This window comes from Protobothrops mucrosquamatus, unplaced genomic scaffold (genome assembly GCF_001527695.2).
Source record: "Protobothrops mucrosquamatus isolate PMUCROS unplaced genomic scaffold, P.Mucros_1.0 scaffold873, whole genome shotgun sequence".
In the NCBI taxonomy this organism is placed as follows: domain Eukaryota; kingdom Metazoa; phylum Chordata; class Lepidosauria; order Squamata; family Viperidae; genus Protobothrops; species Protobothrops mucrosquamatus.
In genome coordinates this window covers 566,063-589,698 of record NW_015387127.1, presented here as the reverse complement: position 1 = coordinate 589,698, position 23,636 = coordinate 566,063, and the positions used below count along the sequence as shown (strand labels likewise).

The window sequence follows — 23,636 nt, the reverse complement described above, 5'->3', positions numbered from 1 at the left end:
TCCACAGGTTAATTGTTCTAACTGTCAGGAAGTTTCTCCTTAGTTCTAGGCTGCTTCTCTCCTTGACTAGTTTCCATCCGTTGCTTCTTGTCCTGCCTTCTATTCTATTCTACTCCACTCCACTCTACTCTACCCTACTCTACCCTACCCTATCCTATCCCATGATTAAAATAATAATAATAATAATAATAATAATAATGATAATGATAATGATGATGATGATGATGATGATGATGATGATGATGATGATGATGATGATGATGATGATAAAGTTGGAAGGGACTTTGGAGGTCATCAAGTCCAACCCCCTGCTCAGGCAGGAACCCTACACCATTTCAGACAAATGGCTGTCCAGTCTCTTCTTAAAAACTTCCAGTGTTGGAGCATTCACTGCTTCTGGAGGCAGGTTGTTCCACTGGTTAATTGTTCTAACTGTCAGGAAGTTTCTCCTTAGTTCCAGGTTGCTTCTCTCCTTGATGAGTTTCCACCCGTTGCTTCTTGTCCAGCCTTCAGACGCTTTGGGGAATAGCTTGACTCCCTCTTCTTTGGGGCAGCCCCTGAGATACTGGAAGACTGCTATCATGTCCCCCCTCGTCCTTCTCTTCATTAAACTAGACATCCCCAATTCCAGCAACCGTTCCTTATATGTTTTAGCCTCCAGTCCCCTAATCATCAAGAATGACCCAAGGAGTTCCTTCGGTGTAGCTTCTTTATTGTTGCTCGCCTGTAGACAGGAATCTTGCCAGACTAAAGCACAAATCTGATTACTATTAGATACACCCTGTGGAAGGTTAGGGAGGGCCAGCCCTGCTTCTCTTCCTGCACCCCAAGGATTCCATTCTGAGCTGCCTCTTTTTTGCCCCTTGGGAAAGACCCCACCCCTCCTTCCTGTGAACCTGTGCCACCTTCCACTCCATCTTGCCTGGGAGGAAGCAGGTAAACTGAGGAAGGCGCCCTTGATGGAGATGTGCAGAAGCCGTTGCCTAGGCAAAAGGGGCTGAAACACTGACCCCTCCCTAATTCACTGGAACGTAAGGGGTTGCGTAGGTCCAACACAAGCAGACTTGCGAGATTCTCTCTCCTGATGGCCCATCTCAATAAAAGCGGATTTAGCTTTCCTGTGAAATTGACTTCCTAGTCCGGTCTACGCGGTAAGGCTGGCAAGTAACAACAGAGTTAAATTGGCAGGAATGCTGGCTGGAGTTGAATCCATCCATGTTAGAGCTGCCCAAGTTGAGAATCACCAAGACGAGAAATAGCAGAAACCAACATACAAATGTGCTGATCAGTGGTTTTATTTTACTCACTGTGTTTATTGAAGAAGCAGCTTAACCCCACCCCACCCCATCCCACCCTGACCCCTTTAGAGAGATAAGACTTTTAAATCACTCCTGGTCACTGTTAGCATCTGAGCATCCCTCTCTGGCAAACTGTCTTTGGCTTCCATCTGCCTTGGACCAGAACAGCCCAGCCAGAAGAAGCTGTTGCAAACCCCGTGTGCTTTTCTCGTCTCCCAGCGATCGTCTCCTGATGTGAAAGCCGAACTCTATGAGCTGCTTTTTCGGATTTTGCACCACAACTGGCGATACTTCTTCAAGTCCAACATCCTGGCCAGCGTCCAGAGAGGAGGAGCCGAGGAGCAGATGGAGAACGAAGCCCAGTTCTCTGCCATTATGCAGGTATCATAAAAGGAGGAGGAGGAGCAGGAGGTTCAGTCGTGTCCGACTCTTGGTGATTCTGTGGGCCAGGTCTCTCCACCTCTTCTGATCTTGCAGTAATACTTTTGAGTTTTTCTGCGCTCTAGCTGGGGTCAGCTTTGACGGTGTCCAGCCACCATGTTCTTTGACGGTCCGGTTTATCGTAACAGCCGGCAACAAAGGCTGAAATCGCAGCTAGAGAGATGCATCAGGCCTTGCTCTGTTACCTAAGTGGGATTTTAGCCCTCTTAAACGGGTTTCATAATATAATAACGAATAGTTACAAGAGCATGGCACCTTCCAGTAGCTGTGGTACCTTCCAGTAGCTGTGGTATCTGTTGTGCTTACAAGCACAAACCCAGAATTCTCGTCGTTCCGGCTCATCTGGAAAAACTCAATAAACCAAGAGTCTCATTGCTTAATGATGGAGGTAGTCCTCAACATACAAACGCGGTGAAGGCTGTCCGTCACGGTTGTAGGTCATGATGGTTGTAAATCGGTCACAATGACACAACCCCATTTTACCATGTTCATTGCAGTTGGTTGTTAAGCTGTTGCCATCATAAAACAAACACCACAGTTGTTAAGCAATCCTGTTGTTTGCTGTGGCACTGTGTTAACTATTAGGCACATATACACTCTCCCTCTCTCTCTCTCTCTCTCTCTCTCTCTCTCTCTCTCTCTCTCTCTGTGTGTGTGTGTGTGTGTGTGTGTGTGTGTGTGTGTGTGTGTATCCTTGATAGCTGCAAAAATAGTTCTTTTTATTGTTTTTAAATATCTTTTTTAGCAATAAACAACTGGTTTATACCTCTCCCAGAGATCAAAGGCTGTGTTGTTGAACACACACACACACACACACACACACATGTATACACACACACACACACACACACACACACACTGTATAGCAGAGGTCCCCAACCTTTTGGGCACCAGGGACCGGTTCCGTGGAGAGAGGTTTTTCTGCGGATCCCACTGGCATTGACAAATTCATCAGTCAATTGCAAAAGGCAGCTTTACTCAGAACAGCTTAAATCCTGCAACCATATCTCTAACACCATCAAACATCAACATCTGCCTATCCCAGGCTCTTGGGAAGCACTGTCTAGGTCAGAGGTCCCAAACTTTTTGGGCACCAGGGATCGGTTCCGTGGAAGGAGGTTTTTCCACGGACCGGAGAGTGCATGTTTTGTGTGCTGCCTGCATCCTGCGGATGGGGCTTTGCTTGTTTGTGCGGACCGGTTGCTGGCATGCCACGGCCCAATACCGGTCCACGGCCCAGGGGTTAGGGACCCCTGCTATATAGCATGGGTATACCGGTATGTGTGTTCTGTACGTGTATGAGTAGATATATACTTTCTTTTGAGAGCAGGCCACAGAAGTTCGTATTTAACGTGGGCCAGTGTGCTCGCAGTAAAAAAAAAAATGACAATAAAGCTTATCTTGTCTTAAAATATATGGACGCCAGCTCCCAGAATTCGCTGGCCAGCAGTTTTAATGCACACTGTTCCCAAGAAGGCAGAAGCAATTCCTTTAGTGTATGTCCACGTTCTGTGCTGCCAGAAAGGTAATCTCTTTGTGCCATCAGTTGTCGCCACTGGGCCTCAGCCACCCACTCCTGAGACCTCTCTCTTCCCCAGGCATTCGGCCAGTCCTTCCTGCAGCCGGACATACACCTGTTCAAGCAGAACCTGTTCTACCTGGAGACTTTGAACACCAAGCAGAAACTGTACCACAAGGTGAGCCGGGGTTTATTCTTGAAGCAGAGGGGGTTGATCACCGTCAGAAAATATTCTTCCCACAACTGCCTGCATATCAAGGACTGTCGGCTCAGCAAAAGCCTGGCACACGCCATTTCTGGAACAACTCCCCACAAAAGCGCAACTATATCTGTAACGAAATGGTAGATTTTCGGGGCGGGGTCCCCCGTTTTCACCTTGGTTTTTTTGTTTTTTTGTTTGTTTCCCGTTTGCTGCAGAAGATCTTCCAGGCGTCGATGCTCTTTCAGTTTGTGAATGTGCTGCTTCAGGTCCTGGTCCACAAATCCCACGACCTCTTGCAGGAGGAAATCGGCATCGCCATCTACAACATGGCCTCCGTGGACTTTGACAGCTTCTACTCGGCTTTCCTCCCAGGGTTTTTAGCCGGCTGCGACAGGGTGGACACCAACCAGAAAAACGTCCTGGGGAGGAACTTCAAAATGGACAGGGTGAATTTGGGCTGAAGCTCGGCTGGGGTTGCCCTGGTGGTCTCCTTTATCCATGGTGGCCAGTACAGGCGGTCCTCGACTTAACAACTGTTCGTTTAGTGACGGTTCAAAGTTAACTGTGGCACTAGTGAATTGACCTGACTGTTTTTCACACTTAAGACTGTGGCGGCATCCCCATGATCACATGATCAGAACTCAGAGGCTTGGCAACTGGCATGTACTTAGGACAGTTGCCCTGTTTCCAAGGTCACATGATCCCCTTTTGCAACCTTCTGACAATTAAAGTCAATGAGGGAAGCCAGATTTGCTTAACGACCATGTTACTAACTTATTAACTGCAGTGACTCACTTAACAACTGCGACAAGAAAGGTTGCAAAATGGGGCCAACTCCCTTGACAACTGTCTCGCTTAGCAACAGAAACCTTGGGCTCCGCTTGTGGTCGTAAGTCGAGGACTGCCTGTATAATTTCCTTGGAAAGGCCATCACATTTTAATCCCGCCCGCGGCGTTCCCCAACTTTCCTCTTCCACAGCCATCCCGAAGTGCTCCTGGAGTTTCTTTCCACCCAGTCCTCTTCCTGGGTGGCATTTCCGGGAAGGCAGACCACGGCTTTATTTTCCGAGAATCGTAAAAATAGAAATTGTTCCCCAGAAACCATGGACTTTGCATTGTTTGCTTGCGTGTTTCTACATTGGCTCGGCGGCTTTTCATCAAATAGTGCATTTGGAAAGGAAAATTGATTGAGAAAGCTCATTTAGTTTTCAGTGGAGGCTGCTAAATCCAAAATGTCCTCAGTCGTGTCCGGTGTCCCTTCCTGAACTTTTGCAGGTCGTCCTTACAACTTACACTTACAACCATTTGTATAGTGACCGTTTGAAATGACGACACTGCTGAAAAAAGGGGCTCACGACCGTTTTTCGCACTTACAACCGTTGTAGCATCTCCATGTCACGTGGTCAAAATTCAGACGCTTGGCCGCTGGCTCATATTTATGGCGGTCGCAGTGTCCCCGGGTCACGTGATCCCCTTTTGTGACCGTCTTACGAGCAAAGTCAAGGGGGGAAGCCAGATTCCCCTCACAACCCTGTTACTCACTTAATAACTGCAGTGATTCATTTAAGCCCTGTGGTAAGACAGGTCGTAAAATGGGGCAAAACTCACTTAACAGGCGTCTCATTTAACAGAAGAAAGGTTGGGTTCAGATGTGGTTGTAAGTGAAGGACTACCTGTATTTAGTAAATGGAGCCCTCCCAAGATCCTATTGAAAATTGAGCATTTTCCATTACAGTCTCTGACACTAAAGCTTTCACACGCGTCAAACTCATCCCTAAACCAAGTTTACAAAGCCCCTAAGCTGGGTCCCCACAATCATGCTCACTCAGAACCAGGAAGTCCATCATGTGGGGGATCTTTTTTATAGAATCTGCTGCTTTCTGGGTCCCAGAGTTCCATGGGGGGTGGGGGTTCTGGACTCCCAAACTTAAGTACAAGAAAATCTTTGGGGAATAAAAGCTTAATAAAACCGAGCCATAAAAACGACAGAGAAATCAATAAAAGGCGAATATTTGTAGCTCGGGGTTGAAATGAAGGGTCCTTGGTGCTCTCTGAGCTTGGTTGTTTTCTTGCAGACATGTTTCATGACCCATCTAGGTGACATCAGTGCTAATCCCTTCTGGCACTGATGATGTCACCTAGTTGGGTAATGAAATGTCTGCAACAAAACCACCCAGCTCAGAGAGCACTGGGGAGCCCCCTGACAGAGAAACGCCTGGCTCCTGTTGTAAGCAGCCTTTCTGAGCCTCCAGCTGATCAGAGCTTAACTAGCAAAGACTCAACTTTGCGTCTAACCCACTTCCCTCTGCCGTGTTCTTCCTCCTTCCTAGGATCTGCCATCCTTCACCCAGAATGTGCACAGGCTGGTCAACGATCTGCGCTACTACAGACTCTGCAACGACAGCTTGCCCCCGGGGACCGTGAAGTTGTAGCTGCCGGCGACGGACTCAGCATTTCCAAATCTCCGTTAAGGAGTGGATCTGGCGTTGCCACTGCCTCCGACAGGCCCTTCGGGGTGCAGAGCGCCCCCCCCCCATACACACACACACACACACACACATGTGCGCGGGCCAGGCACGGAAGGCAGAGGCCGTGCTCCTCCCTTCGTTTCGTCCCATCTCGACTTCACAGCTGAGTGGGCAGCTCTTTCTCCCGCCGGGACTCGGAAGCCCGGAGACCGTCTGCTCCTCCTGGCCGGCTGTTTGTGTCTTAATACCGTGGCGGCGTTCAATTCAAGTCTGCAGGTTCCGGTGACTCGGCTTGGGCAGCAAATCATGAGGCCGAAACGCCAAAGTCTACTTGAGGAGGGGGGGGTGTCTTCCCACCTTTCATGCCATTCCACCTGCTGCCTCAGTTCCCCCATTGCTGAGAGGACGGGGTCCCTCCCCATCGCCTTCCCCCCCCTGTGCTGTTTTTACAATGCCTTGAACCCTCCCTGCCCTTGGTGGAGATTGGAAGAGGGAGAGCGCGTGCGAGAGAGAGAGAGAGAGAGAGAGACCAACAGACTGACCTGTTTCTTTTATTATTATTATTATTTTTTAAACCGTGGTTTTGTTTTGTTTTCCTCATCATTCCATTGTGATACTAAAATGTGCTTAATGGAAATAAAAATGCTTACTTGGTGGTTTTAAACAGAGGGGAAAGCAGCCTGACTCTCTCTTAGAAGGACCTGAGGTCCGAGGACGTCCAGATGCCGTCGCTGGAGGGTCCCCCTAATATTTCTTCGGGGTGTGAAATGCATCGAGCTCTGTGTGAGCCCCTGGATTAGATGATCGGTAAATTAGTTTTGACTCTGGCCCTGGACAGGTAGTCCTCGACTTACAACAGTTTATTTAGTGACTGTTCGAAGTTACAATGGCATTGGAAAAATTGACTTATGACCGTTTTTCACACTTACGGCTAGAGCAGGGGTAGGCCACCTTGGCTCTTTTATGACTCGTGGACTTCAACTCCCAGAATTCCTGAGCCAGCCACGCTGAGGGGAAAGAGAGAGAGGTTTCCAAGCTGAGCCATGCTGGCTCAGGAATTCTGGGAGTTGAAGTCCACGAGTCATGAAGGGGCCATAGTTTTCCCCATGCTGGCTCAGGAATTCTGGGAGTTGAAGTCCACGAGTCATGAAGGGGCCAAAGTTTTCCCCATGCTGGCTCAGGAATTCTGGGAGTTGAAGTCCACCAGTCATAAAAGAGCCAAGGTTGCCTACCCTTGAGCTAGTCATGTGATCAGATGCTTGGCCACACTCCTATTTATGACAGTTGAAGTGTCCTGGGGGGGTCACACGATCCCCTTTGGCGACCGTCTGACAAGCAAAGTCAATGGGGAAAAAGCCAGGTTCACTTAAAAACCATGTTTCAAACTTAACAACTGCACTGATTCCCTTAATAATGACAAGCAAGGTCATAAAACGGTGCAAAACTCACTTTACAAATGTCTGTCATAGTAACAGAAATTTTGGGCTCAATTGCGGTTGTAAGTTAAGGACTACCTGTATACTACATTGTTTTATACTGATTTTTTTAATATTTTTATTTTAAAAAGACATGCTTTTCTTCATAATAGCCTAATAAGGTAGACTGCCCCTGTGTTTCTCCTCCTGGCTGATAAATGGACGCTGAGTGAGCTGCTTAAGGCCAGGTGGTGAAGAGGTGGATAAACTGAGGCACGGATATTTCAGCTTCGATCCCTGAACCCCTTTACCATATTAATTCTGCCAATGCTGGGCTTTCATGCTGTTGGCAGTGCTTGGGTTTATTTTTAATTCTGGAGCTCTGGATTTTCTCACTGGTGATTTTTGTTCCAGATAGGAACGATCTGGGCAGACCAGACGCTGTAATCCTTTGGGCCCATTTTTTTTCTGTCCTCGCCTTATTCTTTGACTTTGTAGGTGCTGAAATGTGGAATCTCAGCCCAAGGTTAAGAGTGGATTTTGGTCCCGGAGTCCCTGTCCTGGTCATGGGATCCGTAGCTTGCGAAAAACCTTGTGGCAAGTTGCATGTTTACCCCCTGTGCATATTTTATTCATCAGGATCGATCGACCAAGGGCACGGATTTATTTGGACAGTGTCTGGAGCCCGCTGAAAGCAACCGTGTCTTTCGACATTTGCGGCTTGACTTTCCTAAAACACCAATATTTAGAAAAAAACCCCAAATGTTGTCTTCCTAGCCTCACATGGTTAGAGATTGTGAAGTGGGGTCGGTTATGTGAGCGATCCAGATTTGTGGTGGTGTTTGCAGCCGTCATTAAACATACACAGTGGGCATTAAACATCGCAGTTCTTAAGCAAAGCAGTGGTTTCCTACGGGTGAAGTTTTGCCAGAAACGGGAAGTAAGAGCCAGTTTTCTGCAAAACTTCGTAAAAAGCGGTCTTATGAACACCCCATCCCACCCCCAACACCCTGCAAATGGTTGCCAAACAGCCACACTTTTGTTAGAGGGTTTGACTGTGGGAACTTTGAATCCGGATCAAAAGTATCCTTTTCCGGGTGAGTCGCTAAGGGACTGATCGTAACTTGAGAACTACTTGTATTTCAGCCTAGTAGGGGATTGGGGACCTGCTTTAATGGAAAGTTGGGGTAATATTTTGGGAAAATGAGCGGAAAAGCTGGGACAATGGAACCGGGGGGATTTTAAAGGCCAGAAATTGAGAGTGGTCTTCCTTGTAGTCAGAGCCCATCTGTGTTGGGTAAGAGCAAATATTTGTTCAGTTTACTGGTAAAGGCTTCCAGCACTTATGGTTTCAATGATTCAATATAAGGTGGTTGTGTGCCCCATCCCTCACTGAGTGGGTTTAGCTGTTGTCCATTCTAAACCTGAAAAAGGAAAGGAAAGGAAAGGAAAGGAAGAGGGAGGGAAGAAGGGAAGGAAGGAAGGAAGGAGAAAAAGAGAAGAAAAGTTTGGGGAAGTGGCAATTTTGGAGAAAACAGAGAACATCAACCTAGAATTACGTATGAGAATTGAAGAGCCGCATCAGGAATTAACGCCTGGAGGGAGGAAAAAAACTCTGCCCTTGATGATAATGCTAATATTTTCTCTGGGTCTTTGCTCTAAATGAACTCTGAAACTGAGCTTTTGGGATTGCAGCCAGATTGGGAGCTGGGGGGGGTCAGTGGACAGCTTTGGAGAACGTGAAATACTTTGGGGGGGGGGAAGAAACTTGTGGTTCAAGGCCTGATTGGCATCTAAATTTTGGCTGGTGGACTGTTCCTCTTGTGGTTGACCTGCACGCATGATTTTACTTATTTAATTATTTGATTTCTGTAACCACCCATCTCAACAAGGGATTCTGATTGCATTGGTCTGTCTTCTTGGTTTGGCCAGTCGCTCACTTCTCCCGAGTTCTAGTCCTGCCTTAGGGCTGAAAGTTGGCTGGGTAACTTTGGGACAATCACCAAGAGACTGAGAGTTTCTAGTTCTGCCTTGGCCATGAAAGCCAGCTGGGTGACTTTGACCAGTCCCTCTCTCTCAGCCTTACCTACCTCACAAGGTTGTTGTTGTGGGGAGAATAGGACGAAGAAGTATGAAATATGTTTGCTGCCTTATGTCTAAAAATGACCTAATAAACTGCAGTGATTCGCTTCAGTGGCAAAAAGGTCATAACCTTGTATATGATTCAGTTAACAGCTGCCTCACTTAGCAACAGAAATTCTGGACCCAATTGTGGTACTAAGTTGAGAACTACTTAGTTCTCTACCCAACTCACTAATTGGACAGTACAAGTATGTGTCAGGGCTGGATTAAACCTATAAAAATCCCAAGGGCCCATAGAAGAACTTTCAGCTGCTCCAATCTATATTACCTAGATCAGTGTTTCTCAACCTTGACAATTTTAAGGCATGTGGACTTCAACTCCCAGAATTCCACAGCCAGCATTGCTGGCTGTGGAATTCTGGGAGTTGAAGTCCACATGCCTTAAAATTGTCAAGGTTGAGAAACACTGACCTAGATCTCTTTGATTAGATCAGAGGTCTCCAACCTTGGCAACGTTAAGACCTGTGGACTTCAATTCCCAGAATTCCCCAGCGGTGGAGAAGTTGCCAAGTTTGGAGACCTCTGGATCATAGGACAGCACTTGTACTTTGAATACAATGCAAATTCATCTGGTTTGGAGATTCAGAAATTATGAGAGGGCCAAAAGACTACGAAAGCTTAAGGCAGTGGTGGGATTCAATTAGGCAAACAACCGGTTCTCTGCATGGATGCCGCTTCTGGAAGTCCATTCTGGGCCTGGGCAACCAAAAATGAGCTGCCGGTTCTGCCGAAGTGGTGCGAACTGGCTGAATCCCACCACTGACTTCAGGGCAGCAGTTCTGTGGGTCCTATGGATTGTCCCACCCAGATTCCAATCTGAAATATGATTTGGATGGAGGAAATGAGGATGGTAAATAAAGGAAGTATCAGAGCCGCTAATGAAGGAGCATCTAGTCTGTTTTCCAGGCTTGGTGGTGGAACATTTCCGCTCTCTGGAGTAATCGTTTTAATGTTGCACACGAGGGTAGAGCGGTGTCTGTATTGCCCAACAATAATAAGCTCTATGGATTATTTGACCCAGGGCTTCTTGAAGATGTCTAGTGGCTTTGTATAGCGGGGGGGGGGGGAATTGTGGACCTCCTTTTGTTTGGTTTTCTTTGTGCAGCCGATGGTGCCACTGCTACGTGCGTGGATTGTTTCTTGGGGGGCACCCTTTGTTTTAAAGGGGAGGGGGAGGCATCTAATGGCCATCTGCGCTTCTGCTTGATCCATCGCATCCAACTCTTCCAGCTGATGGAGAAAAAGGCTTTTATTGTTTTTATGGCGATTTTTTTTGGGGGGGGGGATACCAAAACGGGGACCGACGAAAGAGGCCACCCACCACCTGTCCTAGACTCCTTTCGCAGGGAAAGAAGTGGTTAAGCCATGGTTTGCTTCGACCCCGCGGGAGCGCGCCGGGGCCCGGGGGGAGGAGGAGGACGAGGGCTGGGCGGGCAGCTAGTCGGTCTCTTTAAGGGATGCCCCCAGCCTTCCGCCCGGCCGGCCCGCCCTCCCTCCAGCCCTGGGGTGGAGCCAAGGGGGCTGCTGCAGGAGCCGAAGCAGCGGCCCCCGAGGCTATAAACCCGGCCGGCCCCTCTTGCCCGGCTCGGCAGCGGCAGGCATGGGGGTGCTGCAGCGCTGCCTGGCCCGGGGACAGTGGCGCTTGGGGAGCCTCCAGCCGCTGGCCGCTGCGCCCTGCCTTCGCCTTCCCGGAGCGCGGCTGTATGGCTCGGGTGAGTGAGTCGAGGGGGGGCTCCGGGCCTGGGGTGGGGGGGAGATGGGGTCTCGCGAAGGAAACAGGCAGCAAGCTCTTCTCTGCCTGCCTGCCTGCCTCTCTCTCTCTCTCCCCCCAAAGGCTGCGCGCCCTGGGCGCAAAGGAGGCGGAAGGCAGCGCTGCAGCCGGGCGCAGGTTGGCAACTCTGGGGGGGGGGCATCTCATTGGAAGGAGGCTGCGGCTGGGCACATCTGGCAGAGGCTCCCTCCAGAAAGGCGGAGAGGGGCAATAATAATAATAATAATAATAATAATAATAATAATAATAATAATAAAGTTGGAAGGGACCTTGGAGGTCATCTAGTCCAACCCCCTGCTCAGGCAAGAAAGCCTACACCATTTCAGACAAATGGCTGTCCTGTCTCTTCTTAAAGACTTCCAGTGTTGGAGCATTCACCGCTTCTGGAGGCAGGTTGTTCCACTGGTTAATTGTTCTCACTGTCAGGAAGTTTCTCCTTAGTTCTAGGTTGCTTCTCTCCTTGCTTAGTTTACACCCGTTGCTTCTTGTCCTGCCTTCAGGCGCTTTGGAGAATAGCTTGACTCCTTCTTCTTTGGGGCAGCCCCTGAGATATTGGAAGACTGCTATCATGTCCCCCCTCGTCCTTCTCTTCGTTAAACTAGACATCCCCAATTCCAGCAGCCTTTCCTTATATGTTTCAGCCTCCAGTCCCCTAATCATCTTTGTTGCTCTTCTCTGTACTCTTTCTAGAGTCTCAACATCTTTTTTACATCGTGGTGACCAAAACTGGATGCAGTATTCCAAGTGTGGCCTCACATGGTATTAACACTTCATGTGATCTTTATTCTATCCCTCTGTTAATGCAGCCCAGCACTGTGTTGGCCTTTTTGGCAGCTGCAGCACACGGCTGGCTCACATTTAGGTGATTGTTCACTAGGACTTTTGGGGGGCTCGTGGTCTTTCAGGGCTTTTGCTTCCCGAGCTTCCCATCCTCCAGAGCACGGGTGTCCAAACTTGGCAACTTTTTAAGACTTGGGGACTTCAACTCCCAGAATTCCAGCCAGCGTGGGGAATTCTGGGAGCTGAAACCCACAAGTCTTAAAAGTTGCCAAGTTTGAAGCACCTCTGTTCCAGAGCGAGGGCAAGGCGCGGGTGGGCTGGGCATTGCTGAGGGTTACTTTCTGGGGATTGGAGAAGAAGCTGGATCCGATTCCTGGCGCCTCTCCGAGTTGAAGGGCGCTTTTTCTAGAGATGGGCCAGGTTGAGTGAGGCCGATTGAAAGTTGGGCATTCCACAGGGCCTACCTTACAGGGCTAGCGCTAGCACTGATGAACCTTCATGTCAGATTCCAGATTCCTCAATTGCAGCCCTGCACACAGAATCACAGTATTTTACAATCTGAAAAGGCTAACAAATTCAGAGTGGCATCAGCCTACCAAGATGGTGCCCCAAGTCCAGATGGTGCAAGGGGACCCCAGTTGGAACAACTGAGATTGGTGGTTATGCTGTGAAGGCTTCCTTTGGGATCTTTTGCCAAGTGCGCTGCCTTAGCCAGCAAAGATGGGATCTCCTAGTGGTCTCCCATTCAACCCAGAGGAGGATAATCGGAAAACAGAAAGACAGGCACAAATCACACCGATAATCATTATTCCTCTCATTTAGTATTTCTCATCCTCACAAGTTTAAGAAGTATGGACTTCAACTCCCAGAATTCCCCACCAGCATACATGCATGTTGGCTGGGGAATTCTGGGAGTTGAAGTCCATCTTGCCAAGTTTGAAAAACACGGCTTTAATTAAATATGTTCTCCTTTTAATGGTCTTCTTGAGTATTTGTTATCTTTGCTACACTGCAATTGATTTATTTTGGTTAAAGGTGGGTCCTGCCACGTATGATTCCCAAGCAAAATCTGGGTGCCTAAAACCCCAAGTTTGTTTAATCGCAGCTTGTTGAGTAAATTGCCTGGGTTTACTGTACACACTGAGCTGCGAACCGTGGTTTTACATGATGCATTAAGCTGCAAATTTCAATACAGCTTTATATGAAGCTAAACTTGGTCCTTTCTTCTTCCCAGCCTCGTCCTTCCGGTTATGCTTCCCTGCCTTTCAAATAATATTCGGCGCCTGTCTCCTTTGCTTTCCAGACTTATACACCATCACCAGGAAGTTAATACCACTGGGAAAAGGAGGGGCAAAAAAGTCTGAAGCACAAAGCTTTATGCTTTTCACTGCTTTTTTTCAAAGTCTTGGGAACTGACTAGGCGATCAGTTCTCAGTTTACTTCTTTTTTTTCATTGATGACTTCAAAATTGTTAGAGGGCATCGGTCAACCACTTCAACTGTTTTTCCCTCTGCAAAGCTGAGAATGGATAGAATTCACATTTTAATTTTAAAACATCCTTAGGAGTGAGAGCAGTTCTCTTAAAGAGAAACCCGTTGGAGTCCATCAAGTAATTTTTAAGTGCTATGGACTCTGTTGGACTGTGTCAGTTTCATAGAGTTAGGCTGTGATCATCCATCGTTATGAACAATATGTTAGCCTTTCTTCTTAAACCAATATTTGGGAAATTTTAAATTGGAGACCAGGAAAATAATCCCCTGAAATATAAAAGGTTGCCATATAATAAATTGGACAAATAGCAGAGTTCACACTTTGGGTTAAGTCATCATATGGACAGTTAGATTACAGCTCCATGAATCCTAGTGCTTCAGCTACACTCAAGTAAAAGAAACGATGCTTTTGTGTGATGTGTGAACTAATTCTCTAGTGGTCCAATCATGCTCACTCCAATTAGCAGTTGCTCTCAAGTTGTCAGGCACAACCATCATGACCTATTCCCAATCCCTTTTTGATAAGTCAACACTGAATATTAATATCAGAGAGCGATCTTCTTTATCTAAACCAATTGCTCTCTCATTGAATCCTCATCCTTTCAGCTAATTGGTTGTTCATTAAGAGACAACTAGGTCCTGCTACGTAGCTGAGTCTAGAGAATTAAGGCTTGAAGAAAGTTGCAGTTGACTAAACATTATTTTTGGAGATGTTGGCTTATGTTGATACTCATAACTTTGGAGTGATAAATGGAGGACAAAAAAGTTGCTAAGTCAAGCTATGGGCAACTCAAAAACTCTGCTAAATCGGACCTGGTATCTCCTGGTGAAACACAGATGGACTTCATGAACCAAAGCAATTTTGCTTCACTATGAATGATTGAATAAAGGACACTTGGCCAGTTGTGTACAAAACACTAAGTTACCAGCCACAGATTACAAATCTTAGCTCTTGGGCTCGCCCAGCCCACAAGACTGAAGCCATGCAAATCGCATGTCTGGCTTAGTTCACACGTTCTGTTAAAACCCGTAGTAGTGTAGCATTCAAGGGCCCCTATCTCTGATTCTGGAAAAAAAAAACCTATATAAATTTTCCTTTGCTCTCTTGTATTAGGTAAGTCACCCGGAATACATTTTGAAGTCAGGCAGGCTTCTAAATCAAATAAAGTGAATAGCCGATGGTGGCCATCTTCCCAAATGGGTTTTTTTATTAATGAAGTCTAATAGATGATCCCACCTGCAAACTCAAGGACTGAATCCAACTTTTCTTATTGATGTTTTCCCTTTTAGGGACTTTTATTCCAGACAGTTGCCCATGTGCTGATCTGGAACAGTAGCTATAGAAACAGGTGCAACTCCTTAAGAGAATTGCACACACACCTACACACACAGCTTGAATCGCAAAGCCTGGGTGGCCCCATTTCTTGCAGAGACATACAATTCCACCTTGCCAGGTGTCTTGGCAGGCAACTGCCAAAGAGCAAATTAATCACCAGGAATCAGGCACTGTGTTTGGAGCGTGTCCAGCTTACCTTTGCTGACCTCAAAAGACTCAAGAGAGCCCTGAACTGGGATCTGCTAGCTAGATGTAATAATTGGCACTTTGATCCCCAGGATCAAAGCAAGGAAATGGGTAATCCCGAGAAGCAGGAACACAGAGGAGGGGTGAGAAAGCAACGCTTATGAAACTGGATCAAACTGCTTTAATCAGTGTTTCTCAAACTTGGCAATTTATAGATGTATGGACTTCAACTCCCAGAATTCCCCAGAGGTCCGTCCACCCATCTTAAAGCTGCTAAGCTTGGGAAATATTGGTTTTAATCTAGAGTTGGTGTTCACGGTTACAAAACAGCTCAACTTCCAAATGTCTATGGAGATTCTCAGTCATCCAGGTCATGATTGTCCCAAAGGTGCTTTTTTAACAAGGCCATTGGACGTTGTTTTTCCTTGAACTGAAGAAGCTTTTTGGATGAGAAGCGAAACGTCTTCAAGGAAAAAACAAAGTCCAGTTACCTTTGGAAAAAGCACCTTTGGGATCAATTTCCAAATCTCTTGCTCTTTTCCATGCAGGAGACCAACTTTGCCTTGGCCAATAACACTGAGGTCTAGCATCTTGTTTACTGGTGGAAGCATCGACTTTCCATTTTTTATAGAAGCAAATGCCTGCTAAATTAATGAGGCCACCAAGGGCTGAAAAACAGCTGTGCTGAATCGCCTAAAAAACAACAACCCAATTTAGCCCTGTATTCCTGGAACAAAAACTGCCAGTAGCAGGAAATGATACAAATATGACAAATTAATTTATTATAAGTAGTCCTTGAGTTACAGTCATTTGTTTAGCGACCATTGGAAAGTGAAACAGTGGCTTACTAACTGGTCTTTGCACTTACAATAGCATCCCCACAGTTACGGGATCGCCTTTTGCCATCTTCCCAGCTTCCAACAAGCAAAGTAAGGGAAGCTGGATTCGCTTAACAACTAACCACCATGGCAAAAGTTGTAAAATGAGGCACAACTCATTTAAAAACCACCTTGCTTAGCCACAGAAATGCTGGTCGTAAATCAGAGACTTTCTGAACAAATGAACTGGCAAACTGCAGGCAAAACATGAGCCAGGCTTGTCCTTTTGTGACTTAGCATGCGTTGAATCCCCTCACCAGCCGTTGTAAACCATGGCTTAGAATGGTAGGTGACTCTAACCAATTGTGGCCTATTCTTTGAACCATAGTTAAATATAATCATCATCATCATCATCATCATCATCATCTACCTATCCCAGGTCTTGGGTAAGGACTCAATAGGTAGACAAAATGCCAAATCCAGTCTGAACATCTGGCTGACTGTGCGATGATCCATAATATAGCAACAATGGTGCATTGGAAGACCTGCAAGAAATATCATTTGCCTGTAAACTAGAACTGGTGGGATCATAAAATAGAGAAAGTCATAGAAAATGATAAAGTTAAACTGCTCTGGGACTTCAGAATTCAAACAGACAAGCACCTGCAACATAACACCACGGACTTAACAAATGTCGATAAGAAAGACAAAAAAGTCTGGATAGTGGACATGGCAGCGCCTGGAGACAGCAGAATAGATGAGAAAGAGCTGGAGAAGATAACAAAATACAAAGACCTAAAAATAGAAATAGAAAGACTGTGGCAAAAGCAAGCAAGGGTAGTACCAATAGTAATAGGCGCCTTAGGTGCAATCCCAAAACAACTGGAGCACCACTTGAACACCATCAGCATTGACAAATTCACTATTAGTCAATTGCAAAAGGCAGCCTTACTGGAAACTGCTTCTATCCTGCGACGAGATCTGTGATACCATCAGACATCCACATCTGCCTATCCCAGGTCCTTGGGAAGGACTCGATAGGTAGACAAAAATGCCAAATCCAGTCTAAACATCCGGCTGACTGTGCGATGATCAATAATAATAATAATAATAATAATAATAATAATAATAATAATAATAATAATAATAATAATAATAATAATAATAATAGCAAAAATAGCAGTAGCTGTAATGACCAGGAACCTTCCACAAATTTATCAAATCTTCTTTCCGAGTCAGGTGCTTTTTTGCCATCTTGTGGCAGGGAGTTCCACGGTTCAAATCCACTCCTTGCAAAAAAAATCCCCTTCCTTTCGTCACCTCTAAATCACTCAGAAATCAGGGTGGTCTCCCCAGGTTGATAGGACCACCCCTTTGAGGAAGACCATTTGGTGCCGGTTTGTAGCCGTTTCTTTGCCATGCAGGCGTAGCTGAGCTGCAGGAGCGCACGCTGATTGCGGTGAAGCCAGACGGGGTCCAGAGGAGACTGGTGGGAGACGTCATCAAACGCTTTGAGAAACGGGGATTTAAACTGGTGGGCCTCAAGTTGCTCCAGGTAAGCGCTGGGGGATACCTGAGACCTGTAGATCTGATTCCCCTCACCTGTGCTGGGGGAGGAGACGAGAAATTAGGGGTGCCATTTTCATGACATGACCAACTTTTTTGTTTTGTTTGTTTGTTTCTTGGGGGGGCCCTCATTCGATTAAAGTTTATTATAAAGTAAAATACAAATACAAACAAGAAGAAAGTGAAAAAAGACCGAAGAAAGTGAAAAAAGACCGAAAGAAAAAGTGCAAAAAGGATTTTAAAAACAGAAGTGACTTTCAACTTTTTTCAGTGCAGTAAGTCAAGGACTACCTAGATTGTATATTGAACTTGAACTCCTGATGGAAAAGCAATACCGTACATCAATCAGATCAGTCATCCAGACAGGGTTTGAATTTGCAAAACAAGCCACTTTGTGTGTCCAACTGTGGCTCAGTTAACCTTGGGAACCACACTGTACAAACTGGATTGGCTTTCTGCAGAGGCACCTCAGGACTGAACCAAGAAAACAGGTCCTCATTTCTGGACCGAATGCAGCCCGTCTGCTCCGGTAAAGGAAGCGTGAGTAGGGTTCCCGCCGCTGCTTCACTAGGGATGTTCCTTCGCTTGCAGGCCTCCGAAGGGATCCTGACTGAACATTACCACGAGCTGCGCCGGAAGCCATTTTACCACGAGCTGCTTCAGTACATGACCTCTGGGCCCGTCGTTGCCATGGTAAAATGATTTTCTATACTGGTCCTGTTGTTTTTCTACATTGGAGAAGGTTAGAATGTCCAGTTTCATTTCAGGAGTAAAATAAGTCTCTCTCTCTCTCTCTCTCTCTCCCCCCTTCCCCCACCTCTCTCTCACACACAAACACACACTAAGAACAATAGATAGTTGAATGGATGGATGATAGAGACACCTGGTTAGAGGATAGATGATAAATAGATGAGCTAGATAGATGTGATATATATAAATAGATGAGATAGCTAGAGATGAGATAGAAATAGATTGATTGATCGATAGATGAGATAGATCAATAAATGAGATTGATAGACAGACAGCACTGCATTCTCTCTCTATATATATCTATTTCTATACACAGTATATATCTATATATCTCTATATACATATATCTCTATTTCTCTCTCTCTATTTCTCTCTCTCTCTCTCTCTCTCTCTCCTTCCCCCCCTCTCTCTCACACACAAACACACACCAAGAACAATAGATAGTTGAAGGGATGGATGGTAGAGACACCTGGATAGAGGATAGATGATAAATAGATGAGGTAGATAGATGTGATAGATATAAATAGATGAGATAGCTAGAGATGAGATAGAAATAGATTGATTGATCGATAGATGAGATAGATTAATAAATGAGATTGATAGACAGACAGCACTGCATTCTCTCTATCTCTATCTCTATCTCTATTTCTATATACAGTATATATCTCTATATCTCTATATACATCTCTCTCTCTCTCTCTCTCTCTCTCTCTCTCTCTCTCTCTCTCTCTCTCTCTCTCTCTCTCTCTCCTTCCCCCCCTCTCTCTCACACACAAACACACACCAAGAACAATAGATAGTTGAATGGATGGATGATAGAGACACCTGGTTAGAGGATAGATGATAGATGAGCTAGATAGATATGATAGATGAGATTGATAGACAGACAGCACTGCATTCTCTCTATATATCTCTATCTTTATCTCTATTTCTATATACAGTATCTCTCTCTGTCTGTCTGTCTGTCTGTCTGTCTGTCTATGAGATCTAGAGATCTAAAGTGGTGTCTGTTTCCAGCTATTACATTCTCACAACCAGATGTTCTCATACACTGGGCAAATGGAATTGAGTAGATTTTGGCTCAGTGTACAGTGGAAACAGGCCCCTTGTCTTAGCACTACAGGATCATCGTCTTATGCTATCATGTGGATTATTTTACCCACACATGTTATATGAATTCAGCCGTTGTCAACCTTGGTTTGCCTGTTGTGTGAATCCAGGCAGAGCAGAGTCTATTGGAGTGGATGATGGTAATAAAGTTAAGGAAGGAACTAGAGCCATAAACAAAATAGAAAGGTGCCGTTTCTTCAGCTTAAATTCAACCCAGCTGTGCTGTTTATCTTTCTGGTTTTTGTCGAATTACACTGCTGTGTCTTTTTTCCCCTCCTGTACCCTGTAGGTGTGGGAAGGGTACAATGTGGTCAAGACTTCCAGAGCCATGGTGGGAGAGACCAACCCAGCTGAAGCCAAGCCAGGAACTGTCCGAGGTGACTTTAGCATCCACGTTAGCAGGTACAAGAAAAAATGGGTGCTGAATCTGATTGGGGACTTCTGGGTTCAAATAAGAGCCAGTTTGGTGGTGTGATTAAGGCACCAAGCTAGAAACTGGGTGACTCTGAGTTCTAGTCCCACATTAGGCAGAAAAGCCAGCTGGGTGACCTTGGGCCAATCACCAGGAGATGGTGAGTTCTAGTGCTGCCTTAGGCATAAAAGCCGGCGGGCTGACCTTGAGCCAGTCACTCCCTCTCAGCCCTAAGAAGCAGACAGTGGCAAACCACTTCTGAAAAACCTTGCCAAGAAAACTTCATGGATTTGTCCAGGTAGGATTCTTGGCGCCCCATCCAAGTTCTGACCTGGTCCCATCCTTCTTAGCTTTTGGACTAAGACATGGTGACGCCCTCCCCAAACTGAATGTTTCATGGCCCTTTTTTTTCTTACAAACAGGAACGTCGTCCATGCCAGCGACTCGGTGGAGACGGCGCAGAGAGAAATAAGTCTTTGGTTTTGCAGCAACGAGCTGATCAACTGGGACTGTTGTGATCACAAGGTCATGTATGAACCATGATGTGGCTCTCCCCCATTTCCGGACATGGGATCTACTACCTCGGCTCAATTGTTGCCTTTGTGGAGGATCGGGTGTTTTCAGCCTGTGCATCACAGGTTTATATCTTGGTGGTGTTGAGAGGAGGCGAGTCGCGTTGCCAAGACATTGCTCAAGGCAGGAGACTGTGCCAGGCTTCTCCCAATGCCCAATTTGCCCACTCTCCAGGACCGTGCTGTTATTTTGGCTGGAATATTCATTAAAAAGAAGTCGATTTTATTTGGGGGGTATTTCTAACATGGTGTTGAGAAGGTCTCATTTTGTCTTCACCTGTAGCCTGCTGATGTTGCAACACTACAGTACACACCCCCACAAACAAAATATTTCATTTCCTCTGCAACCATTGTGAGTGGATGGAAGGTCCATCTCGACTTATCTAGAAAGTTTTTCCTTAATTCTTATTGACCCTCTCTCTAGGACAGTGGTCTTGGGAGAGGGGCATGTACTTCAGGGATGTCTATTGAGATGCAGGAAGCAAATTTTTGAATGGCTGCTTTTTATTTAAAGTTTATGCAAAGTTTTCCTTCCTTCCTTCCTTCCTTCCTTCCTTCCTTCCTTCCTTCCTTCCTTCCTTCCTTCCTTCCTTCCTTCCTTCCTTCAGTCATTCCCTCTCTCTTCCTCTCCCTCCCTCCCTCCCTCCCTCCCTCTTTCCTTTCTTTCTTTCTTTCTTTCTTTCTTTCTTTCTTTCTTTCTTTCTTTCTTTCTTTCTTTCTTTCTTTCTTTCTTTTTTTTTTTTTTTTTTCTCTCTCTCTCTCTCTCTCTCTCTCTCTCTCTCTCTCTCTCTCTCTCTCTCTCTCTCTCTCTCTCTCTCTCTCTCTCTCTCTCTCTCTCTTTCCCCCCCGCTCTTTCTGAGCAGAGCACAATTCTATTATTCTCCGAATTAGATTTAGTGAAGGTTTGTTTTGCTTTGAATCAGACTTTTTCTGCTTATCTGTTTCTGCTGGAAACAGATTTAGCAGCCTCTCTTTTCCATGGTTAGTCAGTTTCATGATCAGTTTCCCTAAAATCTGGTCTAGTCAAGTTTCAGAATCTCTTGGATGGTTTTTCAAAGTTGATACAAAATTCCAAGCTTCATTTCCCCCCCAGTCTGTATAAGGACCATAGATCTTCTGCAGTATTCTCCCACCACCTGGTATTATAGCATTAAAATTTACCATATCTAGAAGGAACAGTTTGGCCTAGCGCAGGGGTAGGCAACCTTGGCTCTCTTATGATTCATGGATTTCAACTCCCAGAATTCCTGAGCCAGCATGGCTCAGCTTGGAAACCTCTCCCTTTCCCCTCAACATGGCTGGCTCAGGAATTCTGGGAGTTGAAGTCCACGAGTCATAAAAGAGCCAAAGTTGCCTACCCCTGGTCTAGCGGTTACGATACCAGGCTAGAAACCAGGAGACAGTGAGTTCTAGTCCCGCTTAGAGATGAAAGTTCCACCTTAAACATGAAAGCTGGCTGGGTATTTTGGGCGAGTCCTTTTCTCTCAGCCCAATCCACCTCACTGGGTTGTTGTTGTGGGGAAAACAGGAATAGGAAGGAGTTAGATATTAGATTTCGTCGCCATCTTGAGTAACTTATAAAGTAATAGGTAGGATTAAAAACATCTTCTAAATAAAAACAAACTAAAAAACAGAAGACCCAGTTGTCTAAACTCATTAAAGCAATGCAAATAAGAGAGAAAATTACAGTGTTACACTGACAGAATGAGTTCATGCAGATTCACCTCGAAGTCTGACCCACGCCTTGGATTTTAGATACTGTAAACAATCAAACAAAAGTGTTATATTGCCGTCTTCAGCTTGAGTCACAAGGGACAAAAGTCACCTTCCAGAAGACCGCCTCCATTCCAAAAAGGTTTACTTTACACAGGGCAAGAAGAACCCAACCCATGTCAGTGCCTCCAGAGGTTAGAAATTATGGACCATGCTAGTTTACTTTAGCTTCCTCACAGGAAAGGAGAATGGGGTAAGGTCTCCATTTTCCAAAGCTGGTGCAGACATTTTGCATTGGTCAGGCTCATCCTCCTTGTCCTACTGGAGAAAAATTAAAAACGGAAGGAAGCCCTTTAAAAAAAAAAAGGGTTGAGATGAAAACTTGCATCCCATGATATTCATATACTAACTAGAGGGTCACATGAAAACCACTAAGGAGAAAACAGACAACTTTCAGAGCTGGTAACAAACGGCCAATTTGCAATTGTGAGAGACCGTCCGGGTGAAGGAGACTGTTTTGAACCAACACACACAAAACCTATGTCAAAGCAAGACACATGACAACCTACACGTGTCCTGAAGAAAGAAATCCCACTAAATGCCCCTTCTAAAATGTTTTGTAAGATGAAACCAACTTCTTCTGCCACAGGGCAGAAGACCTTAAGACTTTTCTACAAAATTATCATTGTTCATCTTTGTCAGGGCTCTCCAAACTTGGCAACTTTTAAGACCTGTGGACTTCAACTCCCAGAATTCCCCAGCCAGCCATTTTTGTCTGATGGTTTATGGTACCTAACATCCAATGCATGGGCCAGGCTTTGAAGTGAATGCTGGCTGGGTAATTCTGGGAGTTGAAGTCCACAGGTCTTAAAGTTGCTAAGTTTGGAGACTCCTGATTTTTGTCTTGAGGTCAGGACCCTCTGGTCATCCTTTAGCCAGCAGAGGGACTTTGGAGGTTTGGAGAAGTGAGGATGTGGTCACAGAGCCTGAACTGACCACCAGACACCCCTCCGATTCTCCCACTGAAGACCACCTCCACCAGCAATATCTTCAGCAAAGTGTGGTAGATTTCACACACCAAAACAGCTGCAGTCTCTTCTGGATTTAAGAGGGGGAAAAACATCACCCACACAACTAAGGATGGTGTAAAGCTGCTTCTTGGATACATTGGGGATAAGATTTGAGTTAAACATAATAATAATAATAATAATAATAATAATAATAATAATAATAATAATAATAATAATAATAATAATAATAATAATAATAATAATAATAGTAAAGTTGGAAGGGACCTTGGAGGTCATCGAGTCCAACCCCCTGCTCAGGCAGGTAACCCTATACCATTTCAGACAAACGGCTGTCCAGTCTCTTCTTAAAAACTTCCAGTGTTGGAGCATTCACCGCTTCTGGAGGCAGGTTGTTCCACTGGTTAATTGTTCTAACTGTCAGCAAGTTTCTCCTTAGTTCTAGGTTGCTTCTCTCCTTGCTTAGTTTCCATCCGTTGCTTCTTGTCCTGCTTTCAGGCACCTTGGAAAATAGCTTGACTGCCTCTTCTTTATGGCAGCCCCTGAGATATTGGAACAATATCTCAATAATAAATAATGTTTATTATATTATTATTATTAAATAATAAATCTAACATCT

General features: G+C 45.5%; 2 protein-coding genes across 2 annotated transcripts in view; both read left to right on the top strand.

Moving 5' to 3' along the window:
• Nucleotides 1–5,963, top strand: part of XPO6 (exportin 6) — a 54,321-nt gene extending 48,358 nt beyond the window's left edge. The window contains 5 exon segments of the mRNA XM_015819187.1: nt 1,377–1,394; nt 1,467–1,679; nt 3,338–3,436; nt 3,676–3,906; nt 5,791–5,963. Of these exon segments, the coding sequence (XP_015674673.1) occupies nt 1,377–1,394; nt 1,467–1,679; nt 3,338–3,436; nt 3,676–3,906; nt 5,791–5,892 (663 nt within the window). The 3' untranslated portion in view covers nt 5,893–5,963.
• A 5,122-nt stretch (nt 5,964–11,085) lies between these two features.
• On the top strand, nt 11,086–20,247 carry NME4 (NME/NM23 nucleoside diphosphate kinase 4). The gene is made up of 5 exons (XM_029284726.1): nt 11,086–11,197; nt 17,291–17,421; nt 18,024–18,125; nt 19,582–19,694; nt 20,127–20,247. The coding sequence occupies exons 1-5, from the start codon at nt 11,086–11,088 to the stop codon at nt 20,245–20,247; spliced, it is 579 nt and encodes a 192-aa protein (XP_029140559.1).
• The last annotated feature ends 3,389 nt before the right edge of the window (nt 20,248–23,636 follow it).

What these genes read in the sequence shown, in the direction of transcription:
- NME4 (XM_029284726.1), top strand. Translation starts at nt 11,086, where the DNA reads ATGGGGGTGCTGCAGCGCTGCCTGGCCCGGGGACAGTGGCGCTTGGGG. An exon ending in AGCGCGGCTGTATGGCTCGG is followed by an intron (nt 11,198 to 17,290) that starts GTGAGTGAGTCG and finishes TTTGCCATGCAG; the next exon opens with GCGTAGCTGAGCTGCAGGAG. An exon ending in TTTAGCATCCACGTTAGCAG is followed by an intron (nt 19,695 to 20,126) that starts GTACAAGAAAAA and finishes TCTTACAAACAG; the next exon opens with GAACGTCGTCCATGCCAGCG.